The sequence below is a fragment of the Apodemus sylvaticus genome, chromosome 3 (assembly GCF_947179515.1).
Source record: "Apodemus sylvaticus chromosome 3, mApoSyl1.1, whole genome shotgun sequence".
NCBI lineage: Eukaryota > Metazoa > Chordata > Mammalia > Rodentia > Muridae > Apodemus > Apodemus sylvaticus.
This window is the reverse complement of record NC_067474.1, coordinates 120,401,505-120,415,622: the sequence shown is the minus strand read 5'-3', so window position 1 is coordinate 120,415,622 and position 14,118 is coordinate 120,401,505. Positions and strand designations below refer to the sequence as shown.

General features: G+C 42.1%; 1 protein-coding gene across 2 annotated transcripts in view; it reads left to right on the top strand.

The window, feature by feature from the left end:
* The first annotated feature begins 13,813 nt into the window (after positions 1-13,813).
* Prkaa2 (protein kinase AMP-activated catalytic subunit alpha 2) overlaps positions 13,814-14,118 on the top strand; it is a 73,499-nt gene continuing 73,194 nt past the window's right edge. The window contains exon 1 of one of the 2 annotated variants that reach the window (XM_052176885.1): positions 13,814-14,118. In XM_052176885.1, coding sequence (XP_052032845.1) covers positions 14,025-14,118 — 94 coding nt within the window. In that variant the 5' untranslated portion in view covers positions 13,814-14,024. The other variant, XM_052176886.1, reaches the window with a different exon arrangement.

Sequence of the window (14,118 nt, the reverse complement as noted above, 5' to 3'; positions counted from 1 at the left end):
TTCCTGATAGCTCCCAAGTGTGGATGCAGTGTAAGGAGCTGCCTCACCATTCTGTAGAATAATGAACCACACCCTCAATTGTGAGCTAAGACAAAGCTCTTAGTGGCCATGTACTTACATTTTGAGATTAGACCTTTCCTCCCAATTTCCCCCTTTTGTAGTTGAACACAAGGCATGCTGGGTTCCTATAAGGCACTATGAACTTACCACAGTCTAAGCAGAAGTTTCTCATCAACAATTCCCCTCTCCCCCTAATTTTTCAGAAAAAAAAATTTTATATCCCTTTGGTAAAATCAAAAGGAAAATCATTTAGCTGAGCTATGGACATGGCATAGAGGTTGTATATATAGCATGGGGAGGTCTTATGTTCAATCCCCTGAGATCTAAGGTTTTGGTTCTTCTTTTTGTTCTTTATGCCTTTTGTCCAACCATCAGCAACCTTATGGTACTATTTTCAGTCTTCCTACCACATTTTAGTGCCTTTCTTCATCTGCACTAGACCATCCCAGTAAACCTACGTCAGCTCTGTCTAGTCTACAATAGTCTTGCATCAATTCCTGTATTATTGATTGCTCTGACTGCTTAGACAACTTTCCACATACACACGGCAAAGGACCTTCTATATTAGTCGTATATCATCGTGTCATTCTCCTGTTTAAGTCTCCAGATGCATCCCTTCTAACTGTGAACTTCTCCACCCTCTTTCTTGTTTGCCCAAATTAGTCATCTCAAAGCTCTGCGTGAGCTTCCTTGATGGCCCTCTGGTATGCAGTGTGTTCTGAACTTGCTGTTCCTTCTGTCCAAGGTGGATTTACCCCTAATGTTTCAGAAGGGTCTTCATTCATATAAGTTTTCCTTTACATGATTCTCAAATGCTTCGTTCCCAGACTTTCTCAGACAACCTAAATACAAATGCTTGTTCAGTCTCTTCCTCTTCTCTGGGTTCATTGACTTAGCTGCAGTTATCCAGGCAGCACCCACTGCTAGCATTGCATTGTCTTATATGGTTGACTGATTCTTCAGCTAGACTGTGACAGACTTGCTTATCAGAGTCCAGCTGGGCGTCATAGTTGGGCATGCCCTAAGAGGCCAGTTGTAACAAGAATGCTCAATCCTGCTATCTAATCAAATTCCTTACCCTCCACTCCCTCTTCCAGGTAATGTCTGATCACATGCCATGCCATCAGCAGAAAATCTTATATCAGTTTAGCAAGGAATTTTCCTACTTGGTTAGCATTATTCCATCCAAGAGTATACCCCACCTGTCTAGACAGAGATCATGTTGGAGTTGATTCTAATCTCTTTTCTCTCATTAACCCTGACAGGTACCAAATAAGGCATGCTTTCCTTCATGTCTCCAGTGAAGGCCTGGGCTTTCTCCAACAGATGCTTTCTAAGAGATAATAAGGGTAGTGCAGCTCCTAGGTTTTTCCTTACTTCACCACCAGTGTCCAGTGAATACATTGAGATGTTTGCTGTCCACCCAATGTCACTAAAGAACAAAGCATCTAGAACAAAGAAGCAGTGCACCCACAAAGCCTGGGGACTTAAGCTGATCTGGTGGATAGTTTCATATCACTTTAAACATAACGGTATTTTAAAAACAGCTATTCAACACTCATTAGTGAAAGCCTTAAGAAAACTGCTAATACAAAACCTGAGAATTACGAATCTTCAAATACCAGCATTCAATTTGAAAATCGAGTTCTTTGGCAAAGCTTTAAAGTCTTTTCCTTAGATGGAGAAATATTTTGTTATTTATAAAAAAACATTTGGAATTACCTAATTTATCTGGTTTACACTAATTAATCATGTGAAGCTCTGTGCTTAAGGCTAACAGGATTGAACTAACAGTCGAAGCATTAACACCCATTTGAGGTCATTAAAAGTGTGCTCGAAAAAGCCTCAAATAATACACACACTGTTGGTTTTGTAAGGGATTGTTTTAATTCCAAAGGACAGCTGTAACAGAGATGATAATCACTTCAAGGTGCGGGCGGTATCCACTTACCCAAGCCTCAGTGGCTTCGGAGTGCTCGCAGAGATAGTCACAGAATCCATGAGGGGCCGTGATATAACTGGTCTCAAAAGGGGGTTTGAGGCCTTGGCACAAGAGTTTTCAATGCACACAAGAAAGCAAGATTTCCAAAATGCTGGCAAGATCCCTAATGTTTATACAGCAAAGCAAACAGTCTTTGTTATTGTAATTAATACATCTGCTTGTGAAGAGAGCCTGATCCAAACTGTTCGCTTTTCCTTAGATACACTCAGTATTCTAATGTTGACTCATACTGAGGCAATTTAGAAATGTATGCAGCACAAAATGAAAATAGATTATGTTAACTATGACATTTCTTACTAGGATTCTTGCTAAAAATAACATCTCAGACTTATTACATTTCTTTCAAAGAGTTTTAAGTATTGTCACATACATCTGTTTCTCCTTAAGACTTTAGGCCTAGTATTATTCTTCGGCCTTAAAAATCAGTGATAATAAATGTCAAAGGGTAAAATTATAAATAATCTGCCAGTGTTAAAGCATTTGTTGAGAAACCTTGGACTGTGAATTACTATGCTTTATAGTAATCCTATTCTATCTACCTATCCATCCATCCATCCATCCATCCATCCATCCATCCATCCATCCATCCATCTGTTATGGTTTGTATAAGCTCTGTCCAGGCAGTGGCACTATTAGGTGTGGCCCTGTTAGAGTAGGTGTATCACTGTGGGTATGGGCTATAAGATCCTCATCTTAGCTGCCTGGAAGCCTTCAGATGAAGATGTAGAACTCTCAGCTTCTCCTGCACCATGCCTGCCTGGATGCTGCCATGCTCTCTCCTTGATGATAATGGACTGAACCTCTGAACCTGTAAGCCAGCCCCAATGAAATGTTTTACTTTTAAGAGATGCCCTGGTCATTGCATCTTCTCACAGCAGTAAAATCCTAACTAAGACACACCATCCATCCATCCATCTATCATCTATCCATACATCCCTCTCTATCATCTCTCTCATTTATGTGTATGTATCTATCATCTATATATCATCTATCTATTTATTTTCATCATATGGAGGACTGAATCTAGGACCTTCCATATACTAGACAAATGACTTAATGCCTAGCTAGATCTCCAGTCTCCCATTTCTCAGACTTGCTTTGAATGTACTTGTAGCTCAGGCTAGTCCAAAACTCATTCTGTAATCCATTCGAGCACTGACAAAACTTCTGCCTCTGCCTCTGCCTCCCAAGTAGCTAGGTAGCTAGGATATAGACTGGAGGCTTCTTCTTCTTCTTCTTCTTCTTCTTCTTCTTCTTCTTCTTCTTCTTCTTCTTCTTCTTCTTCTTCTTCTTCTTCTTCTTCTTCTTCTTCTTCCTCCTCCTCCTCCTCCTCCTCCTCTTTTTCCTCCTCCTCCCTTTTCTTCCTCCTCTTCCTCTTCTTTTTAATAATTCCATTATAAAATGAGGAGCGAGACTTTGGGGTGAAGCTCCTTAACAATGAAAATGTACAGTACAGAATGTCTAGACCAACCTCAGTACTATAACCAAGGAATAGTGAAAGAACCGGCTTAGGAACATACTGTCAAGTGGCTAAGCCGGAACATACACACGGTATTATTTTATTTTAAACATAGTGCTTTCTCTGCTACATCTTATGATCATAAAGGATTATTTAAATAAATAATTATGCCTAACATGGTTCTAGCATATGAGACAGGTCAAATAACTGTAATTTTTTTAAAAACCAATTTCATCTCAAAGAAGAGGTAGAAGTCATTGTAGACAAGAAACTTAAAGAGATATATCAACAAAATACTTGTCATGACTTTTATTTGGAACTGGTTCAGGATAAACAAAATGTAAAAGTATATTCTTAAGACAACTAAGAGAAATTGAACATAAAATAGCCCATACTGTTAAGAAATTAATTTTGTTAGAAATCACAGTACAATTATTCTAAAATAAATTCTTAATCTGTTAGAACTTTGTAATGAAATATTTAGTAATGAGACAACCTACCTGATTATTTGTTATTAACTATCCCAGGAAACAAATAATGAAAACAGAGAAATATCACTGGTAACGGTGAGCAGTGCCAACAGTCATGCAGTCTACTTTTGTGATGTTGAACTTTTCTTCTTTTATAGCATCTTTCCATGTAGCCTGGGCTATCCTGGACTTCATGATCTTCCCACCTCTGGCCTCATCCCTGCTGGAAGTATAGGCAGATACCATTATGCCCATCTTCAAACTTATTTTCTCATAGAATGGGCTCTGAATGTAAATTCTGAACCTGTATTACAGATAAGATACCATCAGTATGATTGTTAAATGTTTAATTTTCCTTGTATTTTGAATTGAAGAACAATAAAAATGACTTACCACAAATCTATAAAATTGACTCATGCTTCTCTCTCACCTCTGACTGGGATGCTGAGATATGTAAAAGTATACCTTATATTTAACCTGAGCATCTTAACTGCTTTGTGTGGCTGTTAAAAGATGCCTGTCAGAATGACTGAAAGGAGGTTTAGTTTCAAAGATCAGAGTCTGTCATGGTGAGGAGGTAAGAGTAGGGCCCAGCAGCTCATGTCATGTCTGTCAGGAAGCTATGGCTGCTGGCTCTTTCTTTTTCCCCCTTTTACTCTACCTGGGCTTTAGCCTATGAGATGGTGCTACTATATTCAGGATAGGTCATCCGTTTGTTTGGTATTCCTATCCACAACTGGGTGGTGGTGGTGCATGCCTTTAATCCTAGTACTTGGGAGGCAGAGGTGGGCAGATCTCTGAGTTTGAGGCCAGCTTGGTCTACAAAATGAATTCCAGGATAGTCTAGGCTACATAGAAAAACCCTGTCTTAAAACAAAGAAACAAGCAAACACACACACACACACACACACACAAGCAACCAACAAAAAAGCAAGAAGAAAAAGAGAAAAGTTAGAAAAAAAAGAAATCCTCCTGTTGACACCTTTACAGACACACTGAGGAACATTTCAACCCAGTCACACTGACAACCTAGCCTAACTATCCCAGTCACACTAACAACCCGGCCTAACTATTCCAGTCACAGTGACAACCCAGCCAAACTATCCCAGTCACAGTGACACCCAGCCTAACTATCCCAGTCACACTGACAACCCAGCCTAACTATCCCAGTCACACTGACACCCAGCCTAACTATCCCAGTCACAGTGACACCCAGCCTAACTATCCCAGTCACACTGACAACCCAGCCTAACTATCCCAGTCACACTGACAACCCAGCCTAACTATCCCAGTCACAGTGACAACCCAGCCTAACTATCCCAGTCACACTGACAACCCAGCCTAACTATCCCAGTCACACTGACAACCCAGCCTAACTATCCCAGTCACACTGACAACCCAGCCTAACTATCCCAGTCACACTGACAACCTAGCCTAACTATCCCAGTCACAGTGACACCCAACCTAACTATCCCAGTCACACTGACAACCCAGCCTAACTATCCCAGTCACACTGACACCCAGCCTAACTATCCCAGTCACACTGACACCCAGCCTAACTATCCCAGTCACAGTGACACCCAGCCTAACTATCCCAGTCACAGTGACAACTCAGCCTAACTATCCCAGTCACAGTGACAACTCAGCCTAACTATCCCAGTCACACTGACACCCAGCCTAACTATCCCAGTCACACTGACAACCCAGTCTAACTATCCCAGTCACAGTGACACCCAGCCTAACTATCCCAGTCACACTGACACCCAGCCTAACTATCCCAGTCACAGTGACAACCCGGCCTAACTATCCCAGTCACACTGACAACCCGGCCTAACTATCCCAGTCACACTGACAACCCAGCCTAACTATCCCAGTCACACTGACAACCTAGCCTAACTATCCCAGTCACACTGACAACCTAGCCTAACTATCCCAGTCACAGTGACAACCCGGCCTAACTATCCCAGTCACAGTGACAACTCAGCCTAACTATCCCAGTCACACTGACACCCAGCCTAACTATCCCAGTCACAGTGACAACCCAGCCTAACTATCCCAGTCACACTGACAACCCAGCCTAACTATCCCAGTCACACTGACACCCAGCCTAACTATCCCAGTCACACTGACACCCAGCCTAACTATCCCAGTCACAGTGACACCCAGCCTAACTATCCCAGTCAGTGACAACCCAGCCTAACTATCCCAGTCACACTGACAACCCAGCCTAACTATCCCAGTCACACTGACAACCCAGCCTAACTATCCCAGTCACATTGACAACTCAGCCTAACTATCCCAGTCACACTGACAACCCAGCCTAACTATCCCAGTCACAGTGACACCCAGCCTAACTATCCCAGTCACAGTGACAGCCAGCCTAACTATCCCAGTCACACTGACAACCCGGCCTAACTATCCCAGTCACACTGACAACTCAGCCTAACTATCCCAGTCACACTGACAACCCAGCCTAATTATCCCAAGCTGGTATAAAATAAAACTGTGCTCTCCTCTCTATTTTTGAACAAAAATTTCTAGGAGGATATATTAAATTTTATTAGGCCCTACACAAAGCAAACAGGCTATGAACATGTCAATTTCATATATGTCAAAACCTATTAACACGTTACTGGATATTTAGGCTCGAATAGACTTGCCAGTTACTGGAGTAGCAGCATGAGACATGAGCAGGGGGGCTCACGAGGAGAAACGGAAGAAACTCCTTGATAAAGGCAGAATGCACATCTCTCCAACATCCAAGTAAAAACCTGGGTGCAACCATATGCAGCAGATGTGCAGCTCAGTCTTCACGGGGATCCCCAAGCACTGGAGCAGGGGCCGTCCCTAAAGCTGTTGCCTGTCTGTGGAATATGCTCCCCTAACTGGCCTTGTTTGCCCTTGGTGGGAGAGGGTGCATCTAGCCCTGCAGAGACCTGATGTGTCAGGGTGGGGGGACACCCAGAGGGGGCCTCCACCCTTAGAGTAGAAGGGCAGAGGGGACAGGAGGAAGGACTATCTGCGTGGGGGGGGGGCAGGAAGAGGACAGCGATCAGGATGTAGATTGAATAATTAATTAAAACCAAAACAAACAAAACAAAAAACCTGGGTGCAGTAGTTGGCATCTGTAATTCCAGTACTGGCTGGCTAGTTAATTTATTTTTAAAAATGTCCCAAACTTAGAGATACCTTGCTATATTTGGTGATGCCAGTGCAACCTAATGTAGTCTACCACTATGTTTCTCAACCTGTGGGTCTCGACCCTTGGGGGAGGGGTTGAATGGCTCTTTCACAGGGGTCATTTAAGACCATTGTAATACACAGATATTAACGTTATGATTCATAACAGTAGCAAAATTACAGTAATGAGGAAGTGACAAAAATAAGTTTATGGTTGGGGAGGGGTCACACATGACCCACAACATGAGCGACTGTATAAAGGGTCTCAGCATTAGGAAGGTTGAGAACCATTGGCCTAGGAGTATTCCAGGCATCCATTCAGGTCCTGCTTTAGAATATTTGAAGGGAAAAAGTGGCAATGGTCTACTGTAGTGAGTTAAAGCAGTAACAGCTAGACCAGTGGTCAGAACTGAACAGTTTCCTAGGATATGAATCTAAGCAACAGCAACACTAAAACACTACTGCAAAATAATAAAACAGGATAGACCGCACTTACAATGTTCTCAGGTGAGTATTCAGGGGCACGGGGAGATCTAGCCATTTAATATAGAGCTATGCATTGCTGAGAGGGGGGAGGCAGCTCTGGAATTACATATGAAGTACACAGGACCCTAGAAGAACGCATTGCCATTACAGACCTTCCCATCTGCCTCACCCATGTATCATTCCATTTCTCACTAAATAAAGCACGGACGGGATTAAAAATTGCTCTGCTTTAGAAATAAAAGTGTGAGAAGGGGTTTCTGGCAATGGACATACTGGAACTCTCTCAGAGTATCATGTGATTCCAGCTGTAATGAAATGGAAGGAAGAGGGCAGGTTGGAACTGGATCTGAGTCTGGCTGGCTTTGGCTTTTAGCTTTATAGCCTTGAAAAAAATAATAGGGAAAACTGAGTTTTATCATCTATAAAATGGGGACAATAACGTTCCTTGATGACACATAACTGAGTTTAAATGAACCTCTTAATCAAGAAAGTATCCTATGTTTACCATAAAACTACAAGGTTAGCGTAATAACAATGAAACTTTGTCAGTAAATCGACAATTCAACATGCATTAAGATCTATCTCAGTTTATAGCTTTTCTTCTTGTAGCTTCACAATGTAAAGACTCTTCAACATCATTTACCAGATTATTAGGAAAACACAGACATACACATGCGACTCTTAGCAGAATAGCTGTCTCAGCTTCCTCATCTGAAAAACTAGCCTTTAACCAAACAAAAGTTCAGCCTTAAAAATAGCCAGGAGGCTTTCTCAAATTCCCCAGCTAGGTTGAGAGTCACAAGTGAGACTTGTCAGCAGGAAAGGTGATCTGAAGAATGAACAAAAATAGCCCGTGTCCAACAGCTGTGATGTCTATAATTTATACACTGAGATCATCCCTCATCAGATTGCCCTGGTGTACAAACAAGAAAGAGTTGGTCAGTTGTATGCTTACTAGGTCTCAGGAATCAAGTTTTGTTATACCCAGTTCTTGGTTTACTTGTTACATACAAACAGTGTGACTTGAGACTTGATGTTTGGGGAATGTGACTATGAAACTCTATTGGCATGAGCAGTGTCAAAGATGTTTGACTATCCTTTAATAATTTATCCCCAAACAGCAAATTATCCGTTTTCTTTGTGTTTCTAAACTATTTTTTTTTCCATGGGGAAAATTGCAAATTATAAATAATGCTTTGAAACATGTTTGTATGTGTTCAGGGAATTGCCAAACGGAAGTAATGCAAGCATGAAGTTTCATATTTCTGTAATAGGAAGCAAATAGTCTTCAGGAATGACAAGATCAGACAACATTAAATAAAGCAAGGAGAGAAGGGGGAAGGGGAGCAGGAGGAAGAGATCGCTTGATCATAAATTGTTTGGACACCGTTAATACTTCGCTCATGCTTTGGATTTCCTTTTATTATTATGTACAGAGCCATATTGTACATGACGCAATCCAGGAAATACAGGCCTTTAAGATGCTCCTAAATTGGCATGGTGTTTCATGTGAATCTTGGCCTGGAGATTGGACTTAATGAAGATTAAGATTTAAAATATTGTCTCTTTAATAAGTTGCACTGTCATACACTTGAACATAAGAACTGGCAGACAAACCTTGTGCTGTAAATATGTGTTTGCCATTGATTTTAAAGAAAATAGATTGCTTAAAATTGGGATTTGCTTCCAAAATTACAATTGTGTTCTAATATTACAAGAAAACATTGAGTTACAATAAAAATCAGTGTGTCATTGGCTGCAGTTTTCAGTTTGCAGGCTCATAATTCTTAACATTTTGTAATTATGATAATTTTGAGAGTGATACAGCTATGGGTTTTAGAGACCCATTGCCACTTTTCCACAAGTTTATAGGCTACAATGGTAGGAGCAAAATTTAACCCTCCAAGATTAAAAAGGAGATCTCAGTGGAAATATATTTAATATCAAGCAGGTTCCTTTGACCATGGAATTACAGGTTTCTCTTGTTTAATCCTCAAAACACAGGTTTGGGTCTAGTCTTAGATAAAAGGCTCAGATCTAGTCCTTGCCAAGGACTAAAAGTGGATCCTAGGGCAAAAAATAAAAAAAAAAAAAGTGTTTTGTCTCTGTTTCAATACTAGAAGTTAAGATCTTAAAATTTTCAGTGTATAATGTTCACAGAATGTTTGTTACAGGCCCTTGCTCCTATGGACTTTTAGAACTTTTAGGTAAATGGCTTTCAAAAGTTGTTAGGATATATTAATTGGCTTTATCTTATATTTACCTCATTTTAAGCTTGCCACAGAAGGTCTTAAACCTCTGTTTTCAAGGTAGGAAACGTTTGTTCCTTGCTTCAAGCAGCAATCAAATTTATTATTAATGGTTGGTCTATTACATGGCAAGCATTTTTAGGCAAAATGAATAATTGTTATCCAAAAGATAATTTGTACTATCAGATCACATGTTTATTCCTTTGTTTCTCCCTGCTTCAACACAGATACCTGAATTGGGTGCTATAGCAGCTATTTTTAAGATGTTAAAAGTCAAGCTTTTAATAATAGTAGATATATATATAGCTCATGGTTTATAATTGCTTAAAATTGGTCCATTTTTAATACTGCTAATTCTTAATATTTACAGTTTATGCAAATGTGATTCAAATTTCTAAGAACAAAGGATATGTTCTCTAAATGACTGTCCTTTAGGTATTTGAAATAATTTTATATTTTGTGCACATCAAATTGTAAAGACTTGTTCTTGATGTCCTCAATTTCTACCTCTACCACGTAATGGTGTTAATCCTAGAGGACTTAGTTATTACAGATAAATGATATTCATATTTCTAATTTAGAAGATTAAAAAATATGTGCATGTGACTAATGATTCATTTTTAGGTTGTCTAGTTGCAACTGCTCTAACAGAAAAAGCAACTAAAAATGCTATGTTTATTGTATATAATTACATAGTTATTGCCTATGTTATGGTTTATACTTTGTGTTCCAACTTAAATTAATAAAACAATATCTTCTTGGAAGAGAGGGGAAATTGTGTCCCTGTGCATATAATTTAAATTATGCTTGCATGTTTTTAAGAAAATTTTAAAATTTGGATGCCAAGAAACTCCTTGCTAAATGTATATGACATCTTGTAATTAGGCATATTGATGTCTAGGTGAAATGAAGGAATTCACTTATTGACATATGCCATGATCCTGATTTAATATTGGGGAAGGCATGTCCCCTATGTTTTTTCCACAGAATGCTGCAGAAGATATGCTGACTGTGTGCTTGCTGAATGCCCAGACCATGGTAACATAAGATCTATATTGGGTATATGTTCTTGACTTACCTCAATTGTTAAATGTCCCAGGTTAGATAAAATTGCCTAGCTTCAAGCTTTTAGACTTTGTGGGACAGAACATGGAGACTGTTAAGCTAGCTTAGGAAAAATTAATCTAAAGAAGAGTTAAAATGACTCTTCTCCTTATTGTGCTCAGCTGACTCAACCATAGACTGGTCTAGAAATAATTCCATTATTGAAGATTCCAATTTTGAAGATGGCTAACAATCTTCAGCCAGCTGTGTTAATTTAACATATAGTCTCCTCTTTTCCTGAGAAGTAACAGCATATCTCTTGATACACAAGGCTACCTCTCCCACCTCAGAGGCCAAGCTTTGGGTCCTTAAAGTTGTTAATTTGCAACTGAATTGGATACTTCAGGGACAAGTTAATCCTATTCCACCTTTAACTCTTGACCTTGTCGGTTAAGCAGACTGGCTGTCTCCACCCAGGCTCACCTGGATGGAGAGATTGCATGTCTGTTAAAGACACTTGCAGACCCCCCTGGCTTCAAAACTTACACAAGTAGATCTCCAAAGAGGGAGCCACATAGAACTCAGATCTATGTGTGTTTGTTTATGAACAAACATGGGTACCAGTGAGACGTGCGAGGCAAAGCACTGCATGGGGAGGTGAATTTCTGCTTCTGAGTCCCCAGGAAGTACACCTAATTGCATAGGGGTTAACGTCGAGAGGCTGTCCTTAAAATAATAAGGGAGCCTATTACCCCTCCTCTGAAAAAGACGTTATACAATATTTAAGAGGAATTACGGTCAATGCTTCCCCTCCTGGTTAAGGCCCGCCTTCTTATGAAGGATATTTATCCACTTTTTTTCTACCTCCTCGTGTTCTAATTAATAAAAAAAAAGGGAGGACATGTACAGAGCCATATTGGGGCAGTCTTGCACTTGGTCAGAGTTTGACTTTGGTCAAGGTTAACTTCTCCCAGAAAGCCAGGATCCTTCTCCACCCAGGGTGGAGCGCTCGAAGTAAAGGTTAAGTTCTTTGTTCCTCCAGGTCTAGGAATTCCTGAATTAAGCAGGTGACCCACCCAGCTGCCGGAGCAGTCAAGAAGAGGACCTCCAAGAGAAGCTAGACAACTTCCACCGGAACTCAGCCTGGAGTCTGGGGGGAAGGGTTTGCCCAAACTGTTAAAAGGTCTGGCACCATTAAAGTTTCGGGCTTTGATCAGTGAACATTGTCTTAGCCGCACTTCTTTTCGCCCCTTTTCCCTATTTATTCTCTCAACAGGTAACTCGGTTTACATGTGGCTGCTGGCAGCTACATTATTATTATTATTTTTTTTTTTTTTACTTCAATCCTCAGTACACTCATTTCTTTTCTTCTTCTTTTTGTTTTTTGTTTTTTGAGACAGGGTTTCTCTGTGTAGCCCTGGCTGTCCTGGAACTCACTCTGTAGACCAGGCTGGCCTCCTCGAAATCAGAAATCCGCCTGCCTCTGCCTCCCAAGTGCTGGGATTACAGGCATGTGCCACTATGCCTGGCTCACTCATTTCTTTAATTTGTGCTTTTACATCATTATATTTCCCAACAATTCTTTCATCCCTTCTGCATTTACTTGCATGTGTAACTTATTTTCCTATTTCTTTTAGTATTTCTCCCTTGCCCAATCTTTCTCATACACACACACACACACACACACACACATATATGAGTTAGAATCGAGAGCCCTGGAGAGGGTGTCTTTTATCTCTATAACATGATTGTTTATATAACTGAATGAAGAAAAGAAATAAAAGGGAGGACATAATTGCTCCTGGCAACGGTGGATGTTCTGGTTTGTCTTATGTCAACTTGACACAAGTTAAGGTTATCTCAAAGGAGGGAATCTCAATTGAGGAAACGCCTTCATAAGATCCAGCTGTAAGGCATTTTCTTAATGACTGATCAGGAAGGGTCCATTGTAGGTGGTGCTAACCCTGGCCTGGTGATCCTGGGGTCTGTAGGAAAACAGGCTGAACCAGCCCTGATGAGTCAGCCAGTAAGCAGCCCCCCTGCCCCCATGGCCTCCACCTCAGCTCCTGCCTCCAGGTTCCATGCACTGTTTTGAGTTCCTGTCCTGTTTCTTCAGTGATGAACAGTGCTGTGGAGGTGTAAAAAATAAACCCTGTCCTCCCCAACTTGCCTTTTGGTTATGGTGTTTTATCCCAACAATAAAAACCTTAGCTAACACAATGAGGAAGGCTTATTGTAGATAAAACGAACATACAGGCTGAAGCAGAGACAGAGACATCTGGGAGAGTCCAGAGTGAACATGGACATACTGAGGAGGGCCATGTGAGGAGAGAGGGGGAGGCAGAGCAGCCAGGCCTAAGAGGGGTGGGCGGCCTGGGCTAAGAAATGGTCACAGCCAAAATGGCTGAATTAGCAAGGGACCAGAGGACCAGAGGGAAGGGGCAGCCCAGTCCCCGGGCTGGAGAGTTCAGGGCAGGAGTCAGGGTATGCCAGGCAGGAGGACCCTGTACCAGGTGGGCACTGAGGGATGCCAAGAAAACCTGGCGGCCAGCGTCACCTTTGATATGTTAATAACAGGCGTCTCCGTTGGCAGTTTGTCCCGGGTTTGAGACCTAACAATAACACGATAAGAAACTACAAAATGAGCGTGAGTTCTAAAACAATGGGACGCCATCTGAAGAGGGTACAGACTAGAACGTTCCCAGGCAAACGAACCTTGACCAGGGGGAGCGTGCCTGGGGGTAGGGGATGGCCGCGGCCCCCAGCGCCTGGCCCTCTTGTCCCGAGGCGCGTCTCGCGGTCTACACCCCGTCACCCCCACTTCTCTTCAGATCCTCCTTCCATCCCGGTCACGCTCAGAGTCATCCCTTCCATCTTCACCGCCGTGGGGCTTGCCTCAGGACGCCTGGGCTCTGCTCCCCCAGCCTGCGTCCACACGCGCCGGGCTGCGCTCACCCCACCGCGCCCCCGGCGTCCCCGTCCCGCCCCCCGGGCCCGCTGCACTGTGGGTAGGCGGCGGCGGCGGCGGCGGCGGCGCTCGGAGCCCGCGGCCGGAGGGAGGCCGCGCGCCGAACATGGCTGAGAAGCAGAAGCACGACGGGCGGGTGAAGATCGGACACTACGTGCTGGGGGACACCCTGGGCGTCGGCACCTTCGGCAAAGTGAAGA